General features: G+C 33.8%; 1 protein-coding gene across 1 annotated transcript; it reads right to left on the bottom strand.

Annotated features, from left to right (window-relative positions):
- Window positions 1–3,597: 3,597 nt before the first annotated feature.
- On the bottom strand, window positions 3,598–19,830 carry LOC110112866 (prostaglandin E synthase 2). Its single transcript, XM_020845245.2, has 6 exons — window positions 19,403–19,830; window positions 15,122–15,256; window positions 14,886–14,961; window positions 14,326–14,420; window positions 4,796–4,963; window positions 3,598–4,039 (listed from the first exon to the last, which is right to left on the bottom strand). The coding sequence occupies exons 1-6, from the start codon at window positions 19,749–19,751 to the stop codon at window positions 3,879–3,881; spliced, it is 984 nt and encodes a 327-aa protein (XP_020700904.1). The 5' UTR covers window positions 19,752–19,830; the 3' UTR covers window positions 3,598–3,878.
- Between the last annotated feature and the right edge of the window lie 4,427 nt (window positions 19,831–24,257).

Genomic DNA, 24,257 nt, shown 5'->3' with positions numbered 1-24,257 from the left:
TATATATATATATATATATATATATATAAAATTAAAATCAATATCAATAATATTTTTAAAAATTTAAATATTCTTTATCTAAATATAAAAAATATCTATTTATCAAATATATAAATTTGTTAAACTAGATAATTATTTATATATATTGCCCAAATTTTAAATGAGCTTTTACCTACTTATATTTTTGTAATTTAATAAAGCACTATATCTTATTAGGCTTCGTTTAAGACAGCTTTCTTAATGCTTCTTAAAATAATTTTTTAATAAAAAAATTAAAAAAATTTATATTAAAAAACTACTTTAAGAAGCAATAAGAAAGTCATCCAAAACAAAACTTTAGTCTATCAGTTGAAAGTTTTGACTATGATGCGTATTTGTTTGTCTTAATTGGCAAAAAAAAAAAAAAACCTTAATGTGGAATATGCAATTTACATATTGGACTGAGTTCTGTTAAGAAGTGTCATTAATTTCAGTTAGTTAAATTTAGTTAAATATAGCTAAAACTAATTTCAAAATGACATATATAAAAATCAGGGTCGGGGGTAGAATTACGACGGGAGCTAAGAAGAAGAGAGGAGTTTCACGTGCAAAAGACAGGGTCGGGTTAAGATTACGACGGGAGTTACGGAGTAGTATTTTAGATGAAGTGAAAAGCATTTATGTGGTAGTTTTGTAAATAGTATAGTTTGTGCGTTAGATAAGTAAATATAATAGTTTTAGATGTTCTGTATGTAAAAATCACTAAAATATTTTAGTAACATGTTCAAAATTTTGATTTTATGAAGATATGTACAGGCAGGGATGCAACAACCCCTTCCAGCCACTGGTAATAAAATACTTGTATAGGACTGTAAATTTATTGGCAGTTGTTCTGACCACAGTGCAAGGCCAGCTTTAAATTAAAAAAAAAATAAAAAAAAAATCTATTACTGTCTGTACAGTCAAAATTTTTATAATTTTATTAGGAGATATAGATCAATTAAGATAAATTCATACATATTACATAAATAAGATTCAAACTCAAGACCTCTTGATTCACAGTTAAAACTCTCAACCAACAAATCAATGTGAGTTGTATTTAAAAAAAAAAAAAGAAGAAGTAAATGTAAGTCAAATTACGCAGCTCATCATGGTCCGTCGGTTAAGAGTTTTGGCTAACTAAGAAGTTTTAGATTTAAGTCTTATATATGTGATGTGTGTGAATTTATCTTAATTGATCTAAATATAAAAATAAATATAAGGCAAATAATAAATAGGGATGAAATAGAAAAAAAAATGAAAGTGAATGAACATGCAATGATTTCAGGCATTAATGTGCAGTGCAGCTACAGCAAATAACAGTAAAACAGGTACAGAAATTTGATGCTTAATAGAGAAAATAGTTATGCTATCTACAAAAAAAAACAAAAAACAAAAACAAAAAAGTTATGCTATCTACATTAAGATGAAAAATAATATGGTTATAAAGATAATTATCATCATAAAATAAAAATATTAATTAAACATAAATCTGTTATATTTCTATGATTTGCTCAGAAATGACTTCTGAATATAACAGTAAACAAATATAGGCTTAGTGTAAGACAATTTTTTTTTATTTTTTAAATCAAGTTTTTAATACAAAGTCTAAAGTTTTGTTTGAGATAACTTTCTTATTGCTTTCTAAAACAACTTTTTAGTATAAAAATTGAAAAAAAAAATTTAAAAATAATAAGAAAATTATCCCAAAAGAAACTTCAATCTGATTTGAGTTAACTCAGTTTTGAATGAAATGCTGTCCAATTCTTGATCAATTCTAAGGCAAAATAGGATTGATGATATAAGTGAAATATCAGATCAGTTTGTAAGCTGAGAACTCAACATGTGCAAGTACTTCATGAATTAAGTGGCATTCATGATGCAGGCAGAAGCAGCTGTAAGAGGTAGATAGGAAACCAATAATGCTTCAACCACCTAACAAGTTTCACTACATATGTAGCCGCTTACATATTCTATATTACTATTTGCTGCACACCAATAATTAGGGTTTGGGCTTATGAATATTTCTCATATATCCAATTTTTGAAGTGTAACATTAGTGTTAACTTTAAGGCCTCCGTTGGGACGGCTTTCTCACTGCTTCTTAAAGCAATTTTTTTAGTAAAAAAATTTTAATTTTTGTACTAGAAAGCTGTTTTAAGAAACAGTGAGATAATTGTCCCAAATGAAACCTAAATTATATAAATATAATCACTTTTCTTAACGCAAATTGCTCGCTCTATTAGTGCAATCTTGTGATCATATTTGTTTGTTTGTTTGTTTTTTCTCCCCCTTTTTAGGAGTGTCAATTCGGGTCAACGGGTCGGGTTCAGGTCGAACCTGGAACTGACCCGGCACTATTCGGGTCAACCCGAACCCGACCCATTTTTAAAAACGGGTCAAGTTTCCGAACCCAAACCTGACCCGACATGAATGACCCGAAGTTGACCTAAAATTGCTAGTTTTCGGGTCAAAATCGGATCAATCTCGTGTTTCAGAGTCAAATAGGAGTTTTCGTGTCAATTTCGGGTTGCTGGGTCAACCCAAACCCGACCCGATTTTTTAAATGGGTTGATTTGTTGAACCCGACCTGTTTCGGGTCCGGGTTGACACTAACCCGGATTTTTTCGGGTCAGGTTCGGGTTGTGTTTTGGGTCGTGTCAAAAATTGACACCCCTACCCCTTTTGATCTCATTTGTAGCAAGGATGGGAAGACAATAGGCTCTTCATTCTTATGAACCACACCATCAACATTGAGGCACTCAACTCCTCAAATTTCATGTTTGGACTAAAATGTTGATATGATGAAGAGGGAAAGATTGAATACTTGAATGATAACATTAGATAATCTCAGGCAAGTAATCATTTATTCCCAACATGGACACCAATAATGCTTTAGTGATGGCCCGAATTATAAATTCAATGGAAAATATAATAAATAGATGTCAATATATAGTTCACAACACTATAAAACGATTTGGAAGAAAAATGAACAAGTTTTTGATGAAGTTCAAAGAGAAGAAAATAGAATAAGAGTTGTACTTGGTTGTACCAGGAGTCCTACAAACAGTAGGGATCAGCTATTGGCATCGGAATTCCAGAGCAAAATCAAGGAAAAGAATTGAAATTGAAGAAGATTTTTCTAAAAGCTCAAAGAGAATAAGGCAAACGAAGGATAATTCTGAGTACCAAAAGCCCTCTCCAAACGAAGTATTTATCCGCTTTCTGTTGTATCATCAACTCATGGAATATAAATATACAACAACAACATCAAGCCTTTGTCCCACTAGGTAGGGTCGGCTACATGAATTCTTTTTCGTCATTGTGTCTTATTAAAAGTCAAATTTTCATTTAAATCTAATAAAGAAAGATCATTTCTAATATTTTCTAACCAAGTTTTTTAGGTCTACTCCTACCTTTCTTAACACAAGTAAAATCTAATACCTCAACTTTCCTAACCGGGTCATCGGAAGGCATCCGTTTAATGTGACCAAACCATCATGGAATATAAATATCAGTGAATTTAAAAAAACAATACAACTGTGCCTACCAGGACTACTATGATTACAAGCAACACAATACATAAAAAAGCATTTTTGAATCTTATTTGGGGAATAATTTCAGTGAATGTATACAAGATCATATAGTATAAAAAATAAAGTAAATGGCTGCAAGTAGACTAATTTTAATGTCTATAAATCGCATACGTACCAGACCCAGCTATCAATCAAACAAATGCGCCAAACAGCCACATATTGTATATATATATGCCGCAACTCAAATATTAGCCAAAATTTCAGCAACTCAACTGAGCCACGCTGGCTGTGCATAAAAATTGGTTAATACAAAATGTTGGCTTCTTAGGCCGGGAGACGTGAAGAATCTCCAACAACTGCTTCCATTCTTTGGTACCACTCACCAATGTTAGTGTTCTCAACCATATCCCTACCAGCCTTCAGATGGCGAATTGGTCTAAGAACACCAAAGACAGCAAGGTCTGCAAGATTAGGCCTGGAGCCGCCTGCGTTGGCATTTCAAGTATTAAATAAGTTTTCATTTGTATCTTATGCTTTTGCTATGATGGTGATCATTAAAAAATGAATTCAATGCTAAATTCATAGATATAGACATGAAGAAAATGTGTCGCAAGTTCCAAGAATGTTCAAGGGGATTTTAATTGTCCTACCACTCAATTTTACTTTGGTAATCTTTAATATTAGAGACATACCATCCCACCCTCTAATCTCTGACAAAGATAAAACCAAATGGAATATGCAATTATTTTTGTTAAGAATTCACCCTTAAGTTCAACTTGATTAGAAAAAAAAAACCCTCTCTTCAACATGAGGGAGTTTAAGTCAGATAAAATCCTAAAAAATATAGCCAGGTCGATAATGACAATGAGCTAAGCATGCTTATCAACCTAACTGGCCAATAATTCTACCCAAATCAGTTTATTAGCTGTGTTGAATCAATTGGGTGCGGTGAGTCCCTTAGAACCTATATTTAAACTTAGTTTACTCATCTACGGTTGAAGTTTCACAAGGTGAGTTGATTGAGTGGAATGTTACAAATAATATATAGACTTTTTTTATAAAACATTAAAATTTAGGATGCTGAGTGGTACACCAATAAAAGCCCCAAATCATTATTACAAGGTCAAGATCATGAAAAGAAAAACAATTAAAAAGTATTACTAAACAAGGCCTAAGTCTCTGAAAGAAAGTAAACTAGGTGAATTTAGTGATGTGTTGCAGAATACCAGCCATAAACCTACCAAGAAAATCTCTGCCGTCAATAGCTTTTGTCCATGTTTGTGCTGCATCATACAAAGCAGCACGCTCATCAGTGATGCCATACTTCTTCTTCAGTTTCTTGGACACCATGTACATCACTCCAGCCCCAGCATACTTTGTAGTTAACCTCTCAGTAAAACTGAAGTTGCCTGCACTCCCATAATGTGAGCAAAAGATATGAATCTCAAGATTTTAGTTGGAACAAATAGATTAAAAAAATAATCATTCCAAAAAAGAGCAAAACATGCAGATTGGCCTCTTTCCATTCCGCCTTATGGAAAAGATTTTCGTTCAAGACAGATAACTATATCAATTGAACAACTTCATAGCTCAAGTATACTAAGTATTAGTCGAAGCTACAAATCAAGTTGGTGAGGAATGAGATCACAGCACCACTAGGAATATATGTCAAATGTATTTTCGAAGTAATAAAATGTGTAAGATTATAAATTATTCGCTGTTAGATGGATTCATGTATTCGAATAAAGTACAAAACTATGATGAAATTCCCCATTCGAAAATCTTTCTCTTACATGAATAAAATTTCTCTACTATTCCTAAAAATTACACGGCTTACACTTTATCTTATTCAAAGATTGTCCAAATCAAACTTACGAGAATTATTATTTAAAAGCGCTTCACTTCAAACTTTATAATTTCCTATAAACATTATGTCAACCAAATATGCAATTTACTCTTTCAACTCCATTTGCATGACCTGACCAACGTCATCATCAATGAAAACGAAAAAGAAATCAGATTTCATTTTTTTTAAAAAAAGGTGGTTGACAGTATTTTTAGTGAGGCAACTTCAGAGGCTTGGCAGATGCACAGAACTGATTTTCATTCATTAATCAGCAATTGGAGACCATTTTAAAAGTTGACGCATAAAGTATTTTAGGAAAATATTATTATGAATCATATTAGGAGAATATCTGAATTGGGAAATATTCATTTATTCCCTCAATAATGATGACTAACTTCCTCGTTACTTTTTTTTTTTTTTCATGATTCTCCTCAGAATAAACTTCCTCGTTACTTGTTTCTTATCATACTCAAACATGTTTGTCTATATCTAAGCTCAGATTTAATTAATGAGATATATAAATTCTTGCTTCTCAACATGGTACCAGATATTAAGAGAAGGATCTAAATACTGTTGCTTGTATATGCCCTAGGCTAAATGCCCTTTCTTATTGCATGTGCTTAATGTCCAACTCAACATATGCATGCCCTTATTCTTTCTAGTTATTGTACCATTGGCTCTTGGTCTATTCTGCATCTACTCACACTCTTACAACCTTGGTCTTGAAAATCAGATCGGACTATCTGAATCGACCGATCCAACCGTAGACTGGTCCGATCGATCTTAAAATCCGCCTTTACATTAAACCAGTTAGAACCGCCATATTAAATTTATAAGCTTAAAAGTGAATTAAATTTAAACCAAATTTAAATACTGAAGATGATATTTGTGTATAAATTCTGATTATTTTTTAGCTACAAATTTATATTATAGTATAATTAACATCATTATTATGTATTTAGATCTTATTTAAATAATTTTAATATTTATTATATCATCCAAGTCAATCCCGATCGATCAATTGAATCTTAAACATCTCCTTACAGTTCTCTGTCTGACACTCTGACCCGATTTTTACAATCAGCTTACAGCTCACTCTTGCTACATGAGTTGTCAAGCTCTGAACTTTCCATATCCATGTTTTGAGTTTCCTCCCAAATCTTTAGGTTTCTCTCCTCACAATGTCATGGATTATCTCTTATCTTCCTGAGAAGAAATCCTCCTCCATCATATTCAACAGTACAAACTATATCATGCGTACAAGAGCTTTTCATTCCCTTCTCGGTTCTAACAATAAACTCCATCATCCTGATGCATCTCCTCGAAACAACAATGATACCATCAATATTTCTAAATAGTAAACATTTAATTACATTGTCTTACCCAGTTAGTTAATAGTCTTAAACAATGAATTTTCTCAACTATCATGTTTCAATATTTCACTAGAAAAATATGAGCCTTTCTTCGTTCCACTTATTTTCCAAAGAGTAGTATACCATGTATTTACAATCTTTACCATAAAAGCTTCTTTCTCTAGCAAGTTGATATGCAGATCGATTAATAATTTAATATTATAGTTCTCTAAGAGGCAATGAGAGAAGTCACTTCGATATCACCCCTTCACAACCAAACCAACTACTTGACAAAAGGCAAAACAAAGAATGCCTTGATGCCAAATTTATCTCTAGCTTGCATATATCCTAGCACGGTGTGCATACTCAATTAATGGTCAACTCCACATTGCTTACCATAAAGATTGCTCTCTCCGTATTCTTCATGCCATCCAACTCCCCAATCCTCATCCCGATCAATCAATTTTAGCTAATGTTTCTAAGGTGACAGGAGCAATGAATGGGCACTGTGAAAAACTAAGAGTGGTAGTGGCCCTGGCAACAATTCTTTTTCCCCTTGCTCTTATTACAACCACATTAATCATCCTCTTAAACATTGTTGGAATAAATTTGGCAATACCTCTACTACTCAACATGCCTCTACATTCAGTCTGCCTTCTCAAGTGCCTCGTCCTCCAAATCAGAAACACTCTCTCAAGAAGACTGTAACATAGTACTCCTACAATCACAAGCATTAATATCTGCCTAGTATGATGTCTCTTCATTTGAATATGTAGCAATTGTAATAGTATGTCCTGAAATTCAGTATCAAGTGCCTTTTCTCATATCACAGGCAATTGCCACCTATTTCCATTTCTTCATATGTCTCTCTACCACTTGTTATTGTTTTTTATGGTTCTCCCTCTCCCATTTTCGGAAAGGGTGTTGTGCATCCCCCAAATATCTCTTTCAAAGTTGTATGTCCCACATTTTCCTATCAATTTACCATCCATTTATCGACTTAACAAAACTTATATTTCTTTAGTGACCTTTTATCCCTCTCATTATATTTTCCTCAGCTCAAATAAGTAGTTTGATGAAGGTGTTGAAGCCAATCAAATTTACTGCTTGACCACTTACGCTAATATTTTCTTTTCCATCAATACCCCATATTATTAACACTATTGGTTGAGCCATTCTCCTCCTGACAAACTTCAAGAATATGCTTAACTCATTGTCACTCTCTAAGTTTGAATGTCCTTGTGAATTAAGTAAACATCATCATATGTCATTTCCTTCTTCTTTATCTGGTTGTTAACACCATACATTTGTTCTTTTCCACTCAAACATTTGGGGCCAAGCCCAATTCTTACTCACTTAGGAAATGCTGGGGGGGTGGGTGTTGGTGGCACCTTAACATCCCTTAACAAAAAATACCTCCTCAATCGGGTTCCTCCATATCACCTTGATAACTTTTCTCCTCTACTTATATATAGATTAAGCGATATCATAATAGAAGAATACCCAATTTGATAAATATTCATTTATTCCCTCATTAATTATGAGTATCTTTCTTGTTATTTGTTTATTATTGTGCGACTTCTATGTCAATATATATAGGCTCCAATAATCAATCAATGAGATATATCGAATTAATTCCTACAACAATAATAATAAATGGATTTGAGATGTCCAACCGTATAAAACAAAAAATAATAATCTTGGTAAGTTAAATTGCCACATAAAGTGACAATCTAGCACAATATAAGAATGTCACTAGGGCAGACACAAGCTTATGACATGGCTCTTCTCAACATCATTATTAGCAGTATCCCAATATTTGAGATCGATGTTATTAATCCTCATCTTTTATTCATTGCTATTGAATGATATTTGAGGTATTAAACATATTCTTCACAAATCACTTTGAACAAATTATATACATGTAACCTTAAGTATACCCATTTTCCTGATAATCCTTGAACACTAGTTGTATACATTTATCTAACATGCACATCATCTTCATATCATCATTAATAAATCACATTAATTCCAATATTTCCTCTAATATAATCAATCCTTAATTTATCCTTCCTAAATTTATCACACATCCATCTTAATATTCTCATTTTATCACACTCAACTAACATATCAATGACTTGTTTTACAAACTAACATTCAAAGCTATAAAATATTGTTGACCTAATTACAATTTTATAAAATGTATTCTCTAATCATAAGAAAAAACTCTTGATGCACTTTTTTATTTTAATCATCAAACGTTACCACTAAAAATTATATCTTTATATATACATCTCTTCTTCAGCATAATATATTATAGATACTAAACACATCACACCAAGTTGTCATTTTATCTTCTAATAATATTGAATGATAATTGTTGATATCAAATCACTAAAATTACATATCATAAAGTTAGTCTTTGCTCTACAAATTCTAAGGCCTCCAACTAAAAATAATTCATCGCCTGCTTTAATTTTTCACATTTCAACAGATGCGGAAAGCATTCACCAAGGCACAATGCTTTGAATATCTATTAGAAATATCTTCATAACTAGCATAAAAAGATAATGACTCATTATTAATTTTTAATGTGCTCTATCATGCATATCTTTATTAATGTCATCTATCTTTAAAACAACTTTCTACCTTAATGCGCATCAAAATTAATTCTTATGATACTTAATCATATGCCTTCTCAAGTTCAATAAAAATCATACAAGAATCATTTTGTTGTTCTATATATTTCATTAATTGTCTAAGAAAAAAAACTACTTTCATAGTAGATCTTCATGACATGAAACCAAATTGGTCCCCAAAAATTGATGTAATTTTTCCAATTATATCCTATTACTCTCTCCATAGCTTCATTTTAATCATTACCACAATCTTGAATATCAAATTTATTTGTTAATATTTATATCAAAATATTTCTTTACCAATTATTTGGCATCATCTTATTCTTCAGAACCCATTGAAAAGATTTATCAAATGATCTTATAATGGCTATCAAAACTCTAACCCGAAACCTTACCTTCATGCATCTTTTTTCAAAATTCAATCCACTTCAAATCTTTTGATCAATCTACAAGATATTTTATTGTAGTGTTCATTGTGCTATTCTAAAGCAATTTCTTCCTTAAAACTTTCATTTAATAATTTCTCAAATTAATATTTCCAACTTTCTTTAATGTATTTATCTTTAACCAACATCATATTATCTTTCACTCTTCATGCATATACCTTGATTAAAATCATAAATCTCTTATTTTTATCTTAGATATTCTATATCTCATTTTCTTCTTCATCAATACCAAGTCTATTATATAAATAATCATAAGTTCTAGATTTTGCTCTAGTTACTACCTCTTTGCAATATTTACAGCATCCTTATGATCATTAGAAATTTCAATAGTCTTCAATTTTGCTATCTTTCGAATATGCATTTAATTTCTTTAATAAATCTATGTACCTCCTCACTCCACCAAATATCCTTATTAGTAGATGGTTTATTTAAACTCCCCTAAAATTTCTATAGCAATCCTCTGAATGGTACTGGCTATCTTATCTTATATTAGATTTCGCATAGCTAAAAAACTAGAATTTGCCCCCCATAGCAACATACCTTTAAAATTTAACAATGTTTTTACTGTCAAACTTCAACTTATTCTAGGGCAATAATTGCAAGGTTTTTTTTTCTCAACAAATGTCACTGCTCCAGAATAATGCTACAATGACTAGCTGAACCTAATTACTGAATTAGCAAGACAAGGACGATATAGTATCTCATAACCTACTTATTTATTAACTTTAACATGCTACAAGATGTTAGAAGAACTTTTGGATGTGCTGATTGATTGAAGTCTCCCAACAGAAAACTAAAAACAGGCAACAACAATACTAAGTCTTTATCCCACAACGTGGGTCAGCTACATGAATCTTTTTTTTTCATTATGTCCTATTAAGAGTCAAATTTTAATTTAAATCTAATAAAAAAATCATATTTAATACTTTCTAATCAAATCTTTTTTGGTGTACTGATGCGTCTTAGTATCAAAAGCAGCAACAAACTCTAAGAGATTCAACATAAAAATAGATTTTTATTGATAGAAAATCAAATAAGAACAAAACAAGATACAATAGTTCTCTTTCAAGAGGGAGAAATTATTCTATACGTAATCCGAACGCGTTCGGATGCTGCGTATTTAATGCTTATTGTGTTGCGTATTTTTTTATACCAAATTTTTTCGTGTAAAAAAGCAACACGTAAATAATACTCACTAAATACACAATTAATACGCAAAAAATACGTAAAAAACATAATGTATCAAAAAATACGCAGTAAAATAAGCAGTAAATACGCAGCATCCGAACCCAATTCTGTGTTCGGACTGCGTACATAATAATTTCTCTTCAAGAGGAGGACCTTCTCTCCAAACCCTAGACGCCGCTAAGATCCTTCACAAAAATAAGACTACAACACTCTCAAATCAAATTCTCTATATAAACATGCATAAACCCTACTACTTATAGCAAACAATAAAACAACAAATTCCAAAACAGCACTCCACTAATTCCCTCTCAAATCAGCCACCTCCAATTAGTAAATATCTCTTAATTAATCACATCCAATTCAACCCCCAAATCTGCCCTTTTTAATTAGGAAACATCCCCTAATTAATCTCCTTTAAATTAGCCCCCAAATCTACCTTTTTTTAATTAGGAAACATCTCCTAATTAATCCCCTCCAAATCAGCCTCCAATCAGCCCCCAAATCTACCCTCTTTAATTAGAAAATATTTCCTAATTAATCCCCTCCAATTAAGCCTCCAAATCAACCCCCAAATTTGCCCTTTTTATTTAGGAAACATACCCTAATTAATCCCTTTTAAATCTTGGTCTTCTATGATAAGTAATTACTCCTCTTTGATTTTCTTGCAAGCCGCCCACCTAGTGGGGCCCACATCTTTAATTAGTCTATTAATACTCCCTTGTCAAAGAGCCACCTTATCCTCAAGGTGGAATGAAAGAAACTATTATTGAGCGCTTGACTAATACCCCTGGACTTAGACCAAAGAGCAACCTTGAAAATTTTGCTTGAAAGGTAAGTGACCCCTCCACATCTTCGACACGTCGCCTAAGCATGAAAAGTTTCAGAATTTGATGAAACATGTGGATAACAATCACCTTCTTTTCAGTTTCAAGTCAACCATCCTCTTGGCTATGCAATATGAATCGCAATTGGCCAATCTTCCCCGTAAGAACACCTAATTCATAGGATCTTGGCTTTTGGGGTGGTACAAGCACAATAAGGTTATGGCCAGGTTCTAATACAGGTGCATCTAAGCTTTTTATATCATTCACCCTTTCATTCAGAAACCCCGATCTGTCCCTTATTGAATCCCCAAGAGGTAGTTCTTGATGAAAGAAACTGTCCTTATCGAACTCTTCTCGTCCGATTTATTTTTCCTTAAATTCAGCAAAGGGAATCATAGTCGATTTTGGGTTAGGGTTAGCAATTGAAACCACCGGTGGAGTTTTGGATTGCATCTTCATGAGTTTCCTTAACATCTCTTCTATCCCTTCAAATCGACTCTCCATCCGATTCTCCATAGTTAAAAAGTTCTCCAAGCCAGATTTGAATAGCTCTATTTTGCTTTTCAACGCATCTACTTTCTTTGCTGTCATCTCTCCAAAAAACCTGGCTCTAATACCAATTTAATGCAGCTTGGTATCAAAAACAGCAACATACTCAAAGAGATTCAACACAAAACATATTTTTTATGGATAGAAAATCAAATACGAACAAAGCAAGATACAATGGTCCTCTTTTGAGAGAAGGACCTTCTCTCCCAAATCCTAGACGCCGCTAGGATCCCTCACAAAAAGAAGACTACAATACACTCAAATCAAACTCTCTATACAAACATGACATAAACCCTACTACTTGTAGCAAACAATAAAATAATAAATTTCAAAACATCCCTCCAATTCCTTCTCAAATCAACCCTCTCTAATTAGAAAATATCTCCTAATTAATACCCTCTAATTCAATCCCCAAATCAGCCGCCAAATCCACCCTTTCTAATTAGGAAACATCTCCTAATTAATCCCCTCCAAATTAGCTCCCAAATATTCCTTATTTAATTAGGAAACATTTCCTAATTAATCCCTTCCAATTTAGCCTCCAAATCAGCACACCAAAATTTGCCTTTTTTTTAATTAGGAAACATCTCCTAATTAATCCCCTTTAAATCTTGGTTTTTATGATAAGTAATTACTCCTCTTTGATCTTCTTGCCTGCCGCCCACCTAGTGGGGCCCACCTGTTTAACCGGTCTGTCTTGTACCTACTTTTCTTAACATAAGTCAGATCTAATACATCTACTCTCTTAACCGGATCATCGGAACATCAACACTTGATGAGAGTCGTGAGACCAAACCACTCAGGCAACTCTCTCTAATCTTATTGGAGCTACTCCAACATTTTCACGTATAAACTCATTTTGCATTGTCTCTAAATATAAAGCCACTAATTGATGTGAAACAAACCCGTTCAGGAGTTACTTTAAGGAAATTAAAGAGAGTAGATTTAACAAAATAATCCAAAATAAAATTGTCACTTAAAGCAAAAGATTCCTTGGAATTCGTGGTTTTTAACTTGCTGTTAGACCGGTCCTCTTCCCATTTCTACCTTGCCAGTGCCCATCATCACCCCATAGCCTCCAGTATCCACTAACTTCATCCCCAGCAACTCTACAATCTTGGTGGAAATGAAATTGTGGGTTGCTCCACTATCAATCAACACCACGACTCCACGGTCAGCTATCTCTCCCTTCACCTTCATAGTGTGACTCGGAGTGAATCCCACTACAGAATTGAGAGAGACTTCTGCCACATCCAGATGCATCTTTTCCTGACCCCACGTAGTGGGATAAAGGCTTGATGTTGTTGTTGTTGTTGTTGTAAGAAAAGAGCCATATAAATAGGCCTCAAAATGACAAAGAAAGCAAAAGACTAAAATGCCCCTTATGCTACAATAGCTACCAAATACCCATGAGGGCAAAAACGGAAAAACATAAAATAAAAATAAACTACTACATAAAATGATGAAAATACAAATCATGATCGTGGCCGTCGATCTCCGGCATCTCCTGAAGGTAAATGTGTCGAAATCGCTGCTGATGTCCCCATCACTAATCCACCTAAGCATCCTCATCTCTATAATACTAAATTTAATTTTATGCTGCTCTTTTAATGGACAACATTATGCGCCACAAAACAATGTAGGTCTCATTACCATTTGATAATTTTTTCCTTAAGTATGAGGGGTACTTTTCTATCACACAACAGGCTCGATGCATTCCTTCACTTCAACCATCCAACTTCAATTCTACTAGTAATATCGCCATCTATTTCACCATAGCTTTGAACAATAAACCCGAGATATCTAAAACATGCACTCTTTTTAATGACTTGATCGCCCAATTTCACGCCAGGCATAACTTAAAACAGGCATTAGTAGTAACTAAAAACAGCCATAACTTAAAAATAGTAATGATAAAGCTTCTTACCATGAGTAGTAATGTAGTTGAATGACTCCAAAGCCTCAGAAGTAGTACGGTATATGTTTGGAGATAAGACATGTACAAGGTGTTCATCAACCCACCTATAATAATAAAATCAAAATTAGCAAATACCACTTAAACATCACTAATGATAATGAACAAGGAACTATCGAAACCTTAAACTCTGAAAACAAAATCCATGCAAATGTATGAGGATGGCTGAATTAAAAAAAAAAAAAAAAACAAAGCTATTTGAACTTCATGAGCGATACATAGAGAGCTAGTTTCAGTGTTATCTAGGAAATATTTTTTAAGTTAGATATCAATTTTTTTTTTGTTCAGATATTTCTCTTAGTTTTGTACAGCCATAAATAGCATTAAATAACTAAATTTAACCAGTAAACAAAAGATAGCTTGTAACTCAGCTTTAACACCCTATGAAGCAGGAGAAATGACAGAAGATAATGGAGCAAGACAAACATAAACGAAAATGAGATCAAATGGTTAAATAACGCTGCAATTAGCCATGGATTTAATTAAACATGGAATAGCACTGAAATTTTTACCTACGCCACTTTGTCTCTTCCTCATCAACGACTTTGTTCTTAGGATGGATCATGTGGCTTAACTTGTCAATTATATCTAAGAAGATGAAACCAAATTAAGCATGTACTGCTAACCTGCTAAATTTGCTATTCTGAACAAATAGATTTAATGAACTTGCACTTGAAAAAAAAATATATTCAAAGAGACTTCAGAGGATTCTGTTTCAGCAAACAAAACAAAAGTATAAAGAAAGAACCTGAGGAGTCAACAAGCTGTTCACCGTCCACCACTAGAATTGGAACCTTCTTATAGTCAGACCATTTGATTTCCTTTTTACTGAAAGGGTTTACTTCCACAACCTTATATGGTATATCATGATAGTCCAAAAATGCTGGAGATAAACATAAAAAGGGTTACCGCTTTTAAGATAACATACTGCCAAAGTTGCCTTCCAACAACACACAAAACTCTATGCAAATTACAGAGATGTCAAACAGCATATTATGATAGAAAATTATAAAGAAGAAACTATGCTCATACCAGGAAAGTAAATAGCATAAAAGTGCAGCATAATTCATTAAAGAAGTGTCTTCTATTTTATCCAACTCCATCACTTAAGCACATTTTAAGAACTCGGGTATGAAAAGAAGCACCAAATCATCTAAAAAAGGTGAGCAATTTGATTGAATCCCTCTCTCCTTTTCTCTATCAGCCTCTCTTCATTTTACTTCAGAGTTTTTTTTCTTTTTGGTTCATGCAACCAGGAGTCACGACTGAATCCCCTTTTATGTTTTTGTACGCTAGAATAAACAAATGTCTTTCAAAAAAAAAAATTATGTTAATCTTCCACCACAGAAAACTAATTCAACCCAGAGGGATTGGAGTAGAAATCTGTTGTTATTAGAACTCCTACCTCGCCTTCTTTAACGGAGAGCAGAGGTATGCACTAAGTTTATCCAAAGCGATTAACCAAGCCAACAAAGTTTGGTCAGATAGATTCATTATTGAAATCCCAATTTGGGTTTTGTCCCAAAAACCAGGGTACATTGGCTAATCAATTTTTGTTTGGAAGTTGTGTTCCAGAATCCGAATTAGCAGATTGCCATCATTTTAACACACATTTTCATATTGACAACTTAATTGTGATAAAAAAAATAACAAATCCATCTGGAATCTCCCTTTTATCTTTTTGTACGTTGGAAAAAACAAATATCTTTCAAAAAACTTTATGTTGATCTTCCACCAAAAAAAATATTACTTCAACCCAGATGGATTGAAGTAGACTCAATTGTTATCAGCAAATTTGGGAACTCCTACCTCTCCTTTAAACGGAGAGCAAGTCTTACCCAATCTGATTAACCAAACCAACAATGTTTCGCCAAATTGATTCATTATTCAAAATCTCAATGTGGATCTTGTCCCAAAAACTAGGGTACATTGGTTAATCAATTAATATTTGGAAGTTGTGTTCTAGAACCCGAATTAGATGATTGCCATCATTTCAACACATATTGACAACTTAATTTTGAAAAAAAAAAATAGCAAATCATCCAAAAAAGATATAGGCAACTGGTGGACCACAACTTTAGTGTTATGCACTTACCTTGAATTTTTAAAGCATTTGCAGCTCAGCAGCACTGCAAAATGCCAAAACCTCTGTACTTCTTAGTTCTCTGGTGTTTTAGCATTTTGTTTAATCATTTTCTTAATATAGGAGTATGGATACGATATAGAAAAATATAAAAGGAAGAGAGAGAAAAGATAGAGATGGAAGAACAAGACCCAATGTAATATCTCATCCCATAATAATTCAATCTCCAAATTGTTTTAAATAACCTTTATATTTACTTAGGGCCTATAATATGTTTCTTATGATGCATTAATTATCTCAACACTAATTTGGAAGGCTATCGTTATTCTTTTCACGAGCTTTCCTAATGTGGAATGTTTAGGATTCTAGGATTCCTAATGCAATATATATTATATAATGAATGCAGATCATGTAAGAGAAAATATGATTCTCACATTAAAGGTCACTAAAGGCACAAAAACTCGCTTTCCTCAAGTACAAAGCAAAAAAATGGGATTAAAACTAAAATGATAATGCAATAATCAATTAAATAAAAAAATCAAAGAGAAAATTCAACAAATAAATTTTTTTCATCACAATTAAAATACTAATTTTATCAAACTTGATCAAAATCAAGAACTCTATCAAAAGCTAATGTCAGGCACCTATTTGTGACCTAGTCGTGAAATTCAAGAGGCAATAATGACTTCCAAAATGGCAAAATATATTAATTGACCATGTCGAAAATTCGAAGGAGATTATGCATGAACTATAAGGTTATAAGTATCATGAGTCAAACCAGAATACATGTTTGAAATGGAGGTACCAATGATTGGAGTTGAAGCCTAAAGGCATTATGAGCGATAAAGAGAGGTAACCAAATTTGGCCTAATGACATTCTAATGAATAATTAGTGTGATCGCAATGAGAACGAAGAGGGAAAACTTTTCCCCACAATAATGATTATCATCACTTCAACCACCGCAGCCACCAAAATGCCTAATAACAAGGCATTTTAGACATAGACTAGTTGAGAAGGAGGTGAAATCTCAATGGTCGAAAGAACTTGAGAGAGAGCACGGAAATATTAGGGCTAGTAGAATAGACCATCATCTTTAATTATACAAGTTAGAAGGAAGAATAAGGCCAAAGAAGAAATTTGGCAATAAGAAATTCAACAAAAAGAAATTCCTCACTCTATTTTTATGGCAATCATCATATTTGATGAATGGTTTGTACTGGAGAAATTCATCCCTCTTTCCTCGTAGAAAATTGTAGTACACCAAGAGAGGCAAATCAATTCTATTGTAAAGATAAAATCCAAGAATGGAGGGTGAATGCATGTGTATCATTTTCCGGGAAATAGGTGGAATAAAAAAAGTCACGCATTCTATTCACAAAGTCTTGGAGAATGATAGTCAATTAAATACTTAAGTGTTATATTTTTATCTTGAATTTAAAAAAAAAATCTGAAATAACTATGATAAAAAAATTATGTTAAGTTATTTTATAAATACAACTTATCTTGGGTAATATGTGAAGCATGATCTAATATTTTAATTTTATTACAATGTATTTTTTGTAAAATTCAATCATGTGCAGAGTACAAATTGATTTTATATTTCCACAACCTCTATAAATGAAACTTTATACGGCTTTTTCTATTTAGATGGGTATACCAAGAGAAGTCTAACCATAATCAAAAGTCATAATTGAATCCCCTTTGTTTTGAATTTTTTTTTTTATTGGAGTAAGTAAACATCTTTTAATTAACAAAAAATATGCACTTTCCAACAAAGAAGACTGTTTCAACTCATTGGATCAGGACGCTCAATTGATATTAGCAAAATTGAGGTAGTTGATTTAATCCCTATCTCCACTTGGTTGTTAGGAAGTGGGCATGTGCACCAATTGACCCAAATCAATAAGAATCAATACCATTTGACTAGTCACAATTGACCCAAATCACTAAGAATCAATAATATTTGACTAGTTTAGCTCAATATTGAAAATCGTCGTTTGGTCTTTGACACCAAAGTTATGTTACTTTGGCTTTTCAATTTTAGTTGCAAATTCTTTTTCTAGAATCTAAACTGACTGATAATGATCATTCCAACAATTGTTGACATCTTAAGTAAAAAAAATGCACCAAATCATACAAATATATATATATATATATAGGCACCTAGTGCGCGGCCAGTTTTAGTGTTTTATATTCACAGAGTTTTTTAGATATATTTGAGAATCGATGGTATTGTTAAGTGCCAAAACATCAAAACTTGATGGTCTCCAATGCTATGGCATTCCATTTAAACATCTTCTACTCATGTGTTTACCTTGGCCAGAGAAGTTTCAATTGGTAACAATTGATTATCCTGGCCTCCCCTTGGTATTCAGAGCTTAATAAAACACAACTCAACACCTTACTTTCTCCACCATAGTAACTTATGCTGCTCCACGATTTCATTTAGTCATCTGCAATCTAATAAGCCACCACCATCTATCAAAGCGCTCAAATGGTCCTTTCAGTGTGCCTCTGCATTGCTCAACAACTTAAGGTTTATAATTTCCTCATCTATCTGCAATACACATTAGGAAAATAGGTTCCAAGCAACTCACTCCTAGAATCTTCTATTGCAAATCATTGTCTAGTATATCTTTCCTTTTTCCATAAAACATGATCTTATCCTAATGGCCTGAACTTTGAGTCTACAAGCCGAAAAAGAAAAAAAAAAGTTTATTAGGTTTTATGGGAAAAAAAACTACGATACAATAACCATGTTAGGTTAACTTAGGCACAATGATGAGAATGATCTAATGTTTTAATTCTATAAAATTGTATTTTTGGTTTTTTGGTACTATTCATTCCTTTGTAGAATATAAATTTATCGTACACTGCCACAGCAAACTGCTTGGAACGACAACTCCAATTCCACCCACTAACAGTTCTAAAGGAGAACGGCGTACCTTTAACTTTGTTGCAAAACGGACAAGCCTCGTACTGGTAAAGAACCACATCTTTCGGCAAGAGCTCTGGGGAAGGTGGCTCCTTCGCCTCCACTGCCGTCGACAGAGCAAAAGAAAATGACAGAGCTCCCGCCACGCCAGCCTTGATCGAATTTGACGCCGTAGATGCAAACGGAAACCGTAGAGGCAACCAACATCGATTGAGATCGAAAGCGGTGGCGGAGCTATAAAGCGCGGAGGATACGAGTTTCTGCTCGCAGGCGACTCTACAGCTAGAAATTCCAGAGCAAGGCGGGACCGTTCTCCTCGCGACGAGGAAGTGGGAGTACAAACTATGCGTCCTTCTCATCCTCGCTCGTGCCTTCTTGCTTGAACGCTAGCTAGGCCGTCCAAACCCTTGTGCTCGTAGTGGCGGCTTTAAAGAGGAAGATGGTGGAGATATACTGTCTCGCGGAGCATATTCGTAATGAGTTAGATCCCACGACGTTCGCGAAGCTAAAATTGGCCAAATGCAAAAGATACTAACGTGGCGCATTTTGGCCAATAATAAATCAAAATGAATGTTATTTTTGAAACAATTAATTTGGTCAAATTTAGCTCCATTAGCGACACTTAAAAGTATCAAAAAAGTCTACAAAATATATAATACTTGTTGCGTACTAGAGTATTCGCGGCGGTAAAAAAAGATGTAGTTTAACGTCTTAACATTGTATGAAGATCTAGCGCACAAGAAGATAAGAGAGAGTGTGTAGCATTCGTAAGAGACACCATAGTTTTTACGTGGAAACTCCTGAAAAGGGGAAAAAACCACGAGGCCTGACCCAGTTTGACTGAATCCTCTAGTATTTGTAGTCTATTACAAATGAGGCCCTTCCTTGGGAGAAGGCCTTGGCTTGATGGTACAAACATACATCATATAGAGTGCATTACATGGTGGGAGTTACAATAATGAACATAGATATATTTGTTTGATTTGAAGGGTCTGAAAGACTGTATTTGGCAGGAGACCGGGGTCAGAAAGATCGTTGTCTGGCGATGTAGGTCGAAAGGACCGTATTATGCAGGAAACCGAGGTCAGAAAGACCGGTGTCTAGCAATGTAGGTTGGAAGGATCATAGTAAGCGACGGAGGTCGGAAGGACCATATGCGGCAGGAGACAGGGGTTAGAAAGACCATTGTCTAGTGATAGGGGTCGGAAGGATCATAGTATGCGATGGAGGTCGGAAGGACCGTAGTCAGCAGGAGACAGAGGTCCGAAAGACCGTAGTTGGCAAGAGACCGTGGTCAGAAAGACTGTTGTTATAGGGAGGTACTCTGGTATAACTCTAGGCGTCAGGTGGTGGCCCAGAAGAAGTCTGGACCTTAAGTGGTGGTCCGGCAAAAGTTCGGGCCTCAGGTGGTGGACCGACGGAAGTTCAGGGCTCAGGTGGTGGCTTGGTGGAGCATAGAGCCTCAAGTGGTGGTCCGGGAGAGCAACGACGTCAGGCGGTGGTCCGGAGGAACTGAGGGCCTCAAGTAGTGGTCCAGCGGAGGTGAGGGACTTAAGTGGTGATTCGGTGGAGCTCAGAGCCTCAAGTGGTGGTCCGGTGGAGCAACGACGTCGTGCGGTGGTTCGGCGGAGGTGAGGGCCTTAAGTGGTGGTTCGGCAGAGCTCAGGGCCTCAAGTGGTGGTCCGACGGAGCAACGATATCAGGCGATGGTCTGACGGAGGTAAGGGCCTCAAGTGGTGGTCCGGCGAAGCATTGATGTCAGTCATTGATCCGACGGAGGTGAGGGCATCAAGTGGTGGTCCGACGGAAGTCCGGCGGTGGTCGAGGAGGAGCTTCTTCCTTCTCTTCCTTCTCTTCTTCCTTATTTCGGTCCCATTTCAAGAGAAATTGATAGATTTCTGGAGTGGCATGACCCGTAAATGGTTAAGAGATCAATGATAAATCAGGAGTGGTTGGATGGATGGCCGATGTTGAATCTCTTGATCATGGACCATTTGATGGATATTTGAATGTCTTCATGATGTCAGAATTTAGTGATCTTAGACTCGTTGGATTTGTCTCGTCAAGCCGCTCTATTTGACTATAAGCACGTCATGTTTGGAAACCGTTTGGTAATCCAATTTGTGGTTCAAACTCTCCAACAGCTCTTCGGACCCTTGATTTGGACCCATTTGGGCTTGGATTGAGTCGAATTTGGTGTTGTTGGGTTTGTATTTTCGAGACGTTCAGTTCGACTGTAAGCTTACTGAAATCGGAGTTTGGATGGTCCCAATTTTAATTTTTCATCGAGATTCGTGCCCGATCAAGATTATTTTTTGAGGACGTATCAATGCTATTGAACTTTTTAAACCCTTAAATTTTGCCCCTCCAATATATTATTATTTCATCATTATCCTTCTATGAATTCTATGAATGATGAAATATAATTTTATCTAAAATTATAGAAAATAGATTAGTGTTGCATACAAGTTCAAAGATACATAGTAACTATTATAAAGTTTTCACTGAAAGTCCTTGTTGGTACAATACTTTGTTTATAAGCCTATTTTGACTGCACTGTATTGGATCATAGTTCTTTCCAATCTCTCTCTCAAGACAATGTATTATCTTATAGTTCTAACAATTACATCAAAAACAGTGTTCAATGATCATATATCACTGGCCCAAATGCCTATTTCCACAATGAGTACATTCTATTGTACTAATGGAAAATGTCATGAGTCATTTTTTGACTTCACTAAACTTGTTCTTCTTTCCATTAGTATTCCCTATCATCATTTTTTCACTAAATATTTTCTTACTTACATCCCATCTAAACTAAAATACTAACAAATCATTCTTCACCAATCTTGCTCTTTCTACCAAAAAAAAAAAATCCTCAAAGGTAATAAATGTTGACTTAATTTATCTCTAAGCTCCATTAGAAATTGATAACACATTTCTTCAACCATACTAATGAGTTGCAATGCATATGCATATATGGCTAAAGTAGTGAACTCAACTTTATACTAGGATTATGCATATGCAAAAAATCATGTATCATCATAAGATTGATATATACATCATCATATAAGTTCATACATATCAAATGCAGCATTATATATGTGTATCATTAATCCATATATATCAATAGCAAGTCAGGATTCTAGTTAATCATATCATATCAATTATATGACTTTACAATATAATCTACCGTACAATATCAGTCTCAATCATATTCATGTGGCACATAAAGGAATCGTCGTTGTAATTAGTCATATCATTATCTTCTCATGCCTCCATCATATCATGTATCAAGTTTATTTAAAAGAAAGCATACTGACCCACCCTCCTATGTATGACATCATATCATGTCTCCACCAACCTAAATCAATCTCATTCACGAGTTAGCTTTTCTTACTTGCAGATATTTCAAGATAAATATATGCATATATATCATATTTATTGTTCATGGTCAGTATTATGTAAATCATAATAACAATTCTCAATAATCAATATAGCATGAACATTTTCATGTATGCTTATTCAAAAAGTAAATTGATACATATATACATTCTATAGCTAACTATATCATATAATGTCAATTACACATGTCATATCAACTATGCATGTTATATAAATTTACTATGTATGTAAATCATTTTATATAATCTTAATGTAGTAGTCATACATCAATTTATTGTGCATATTTATTTAACTCTCCTTATAGGGAATACATCAAATATAGAAATATTTGATAAAATATCAATGTGATCATATCAAAATGTGTAGAATAACCAAATCTATAATATAATAATAATTACGTGATAAAAGTATGTTAGAAATCAATAAATCACATCATTGACATATTTTAATCATTTTAAAACCTAAAAAAATTATAGAAATTAAAATAACTAAAAACAAACTTAGGATAATGATTATATTCCTGGAGAGGAACACTTTTATTAACTAGCTCAACGAGCGAAACCAACTCTATCACCTAAAAATCCTCTTTTTCTCTCTTCCTTCTTTTCTCCTCTGCCTTTTCTCCTTCCCACACTTCTTCTCTTCTCTACCGACAAAATGAAATGAAAGGTATGGCTAGGAGAGGTGGGATTATATATTTATAAAAAAATTCTAAAAAGTGGTCAATGTTGTTGTGTTACATCATCCAGTGTTATTAAGCTCCCAAAAAATTCTCATTCTTTAGAATCTTCTTATAACCTGAGACCTCAGCACCACAATGCCACTCTATAGCATCACAATGCTCCTAAACAGTATCCACCAAACAGAGAATGTAATGTCGTATGACTAGCGTTGCAGTGCTCCCAAGCGCTTCAGTTTTCTTTGATTATATAGATAGCTTGGTACCACAATGATCTCCACAGTAGCACATCAGTGCCCTCAAGTGTGATTCTTTCCTTATCAAATTTAATTCCTAAGTCTCTTTTAAATCATCCAAATATCAATAAAGGTTAATAATACTTTTTTTTTATTTATAAAATCCCATTATGGTTAACAAGTATTCTATTTAGTATTTACAGCAAAAGTGGGTAGTATAGTTAGGGAATGGGTGATAATTTTTTTGTAAATTTTAAGTGTTTTATGAATAAATAATAAATTTAGGTATTTTACAGGTAAATTGAAAATTTGATAGTTATATATATATATATATATACAATTCCCGCTATAACAGAAATAGATGTACAGCCCTATTGAGTATTTCAGGTGAACATTAACTATGCAAAATCCAATTTAGATGGACTCATTGTTCATGTTTTCCTCAAATATATGCAGCAATTAAGTCTCAACTGTTCGCATCCATAAAATTAATCACTTGATTGCATAGAAAATTAAATTTCATGCAGAAGTTGATTTTAGCATTT

The sequence above is a fragment of the Dendrobium catenatum genome, unplaced genomic scaffold (assembly GCF_001605985.2).
Source record: "Dendrobium catenatum unplaced genomic scaffold, ASM160598v2 original_scaffold_27042, whole genome shotgun sequence".
Taxonomy (NCBI): Eukaryota; Viridiplantae; Streptophyta; class Magnoliopsida; order Asparagales; family Orchidaceae; genus Dendrobium; species Dendrobium catenatum.
The sequence above is the reverse complement of the archived record's forward strand: the minus strand, read 5'-3'. Positions and strand labels throughout refer to the sequence as shown.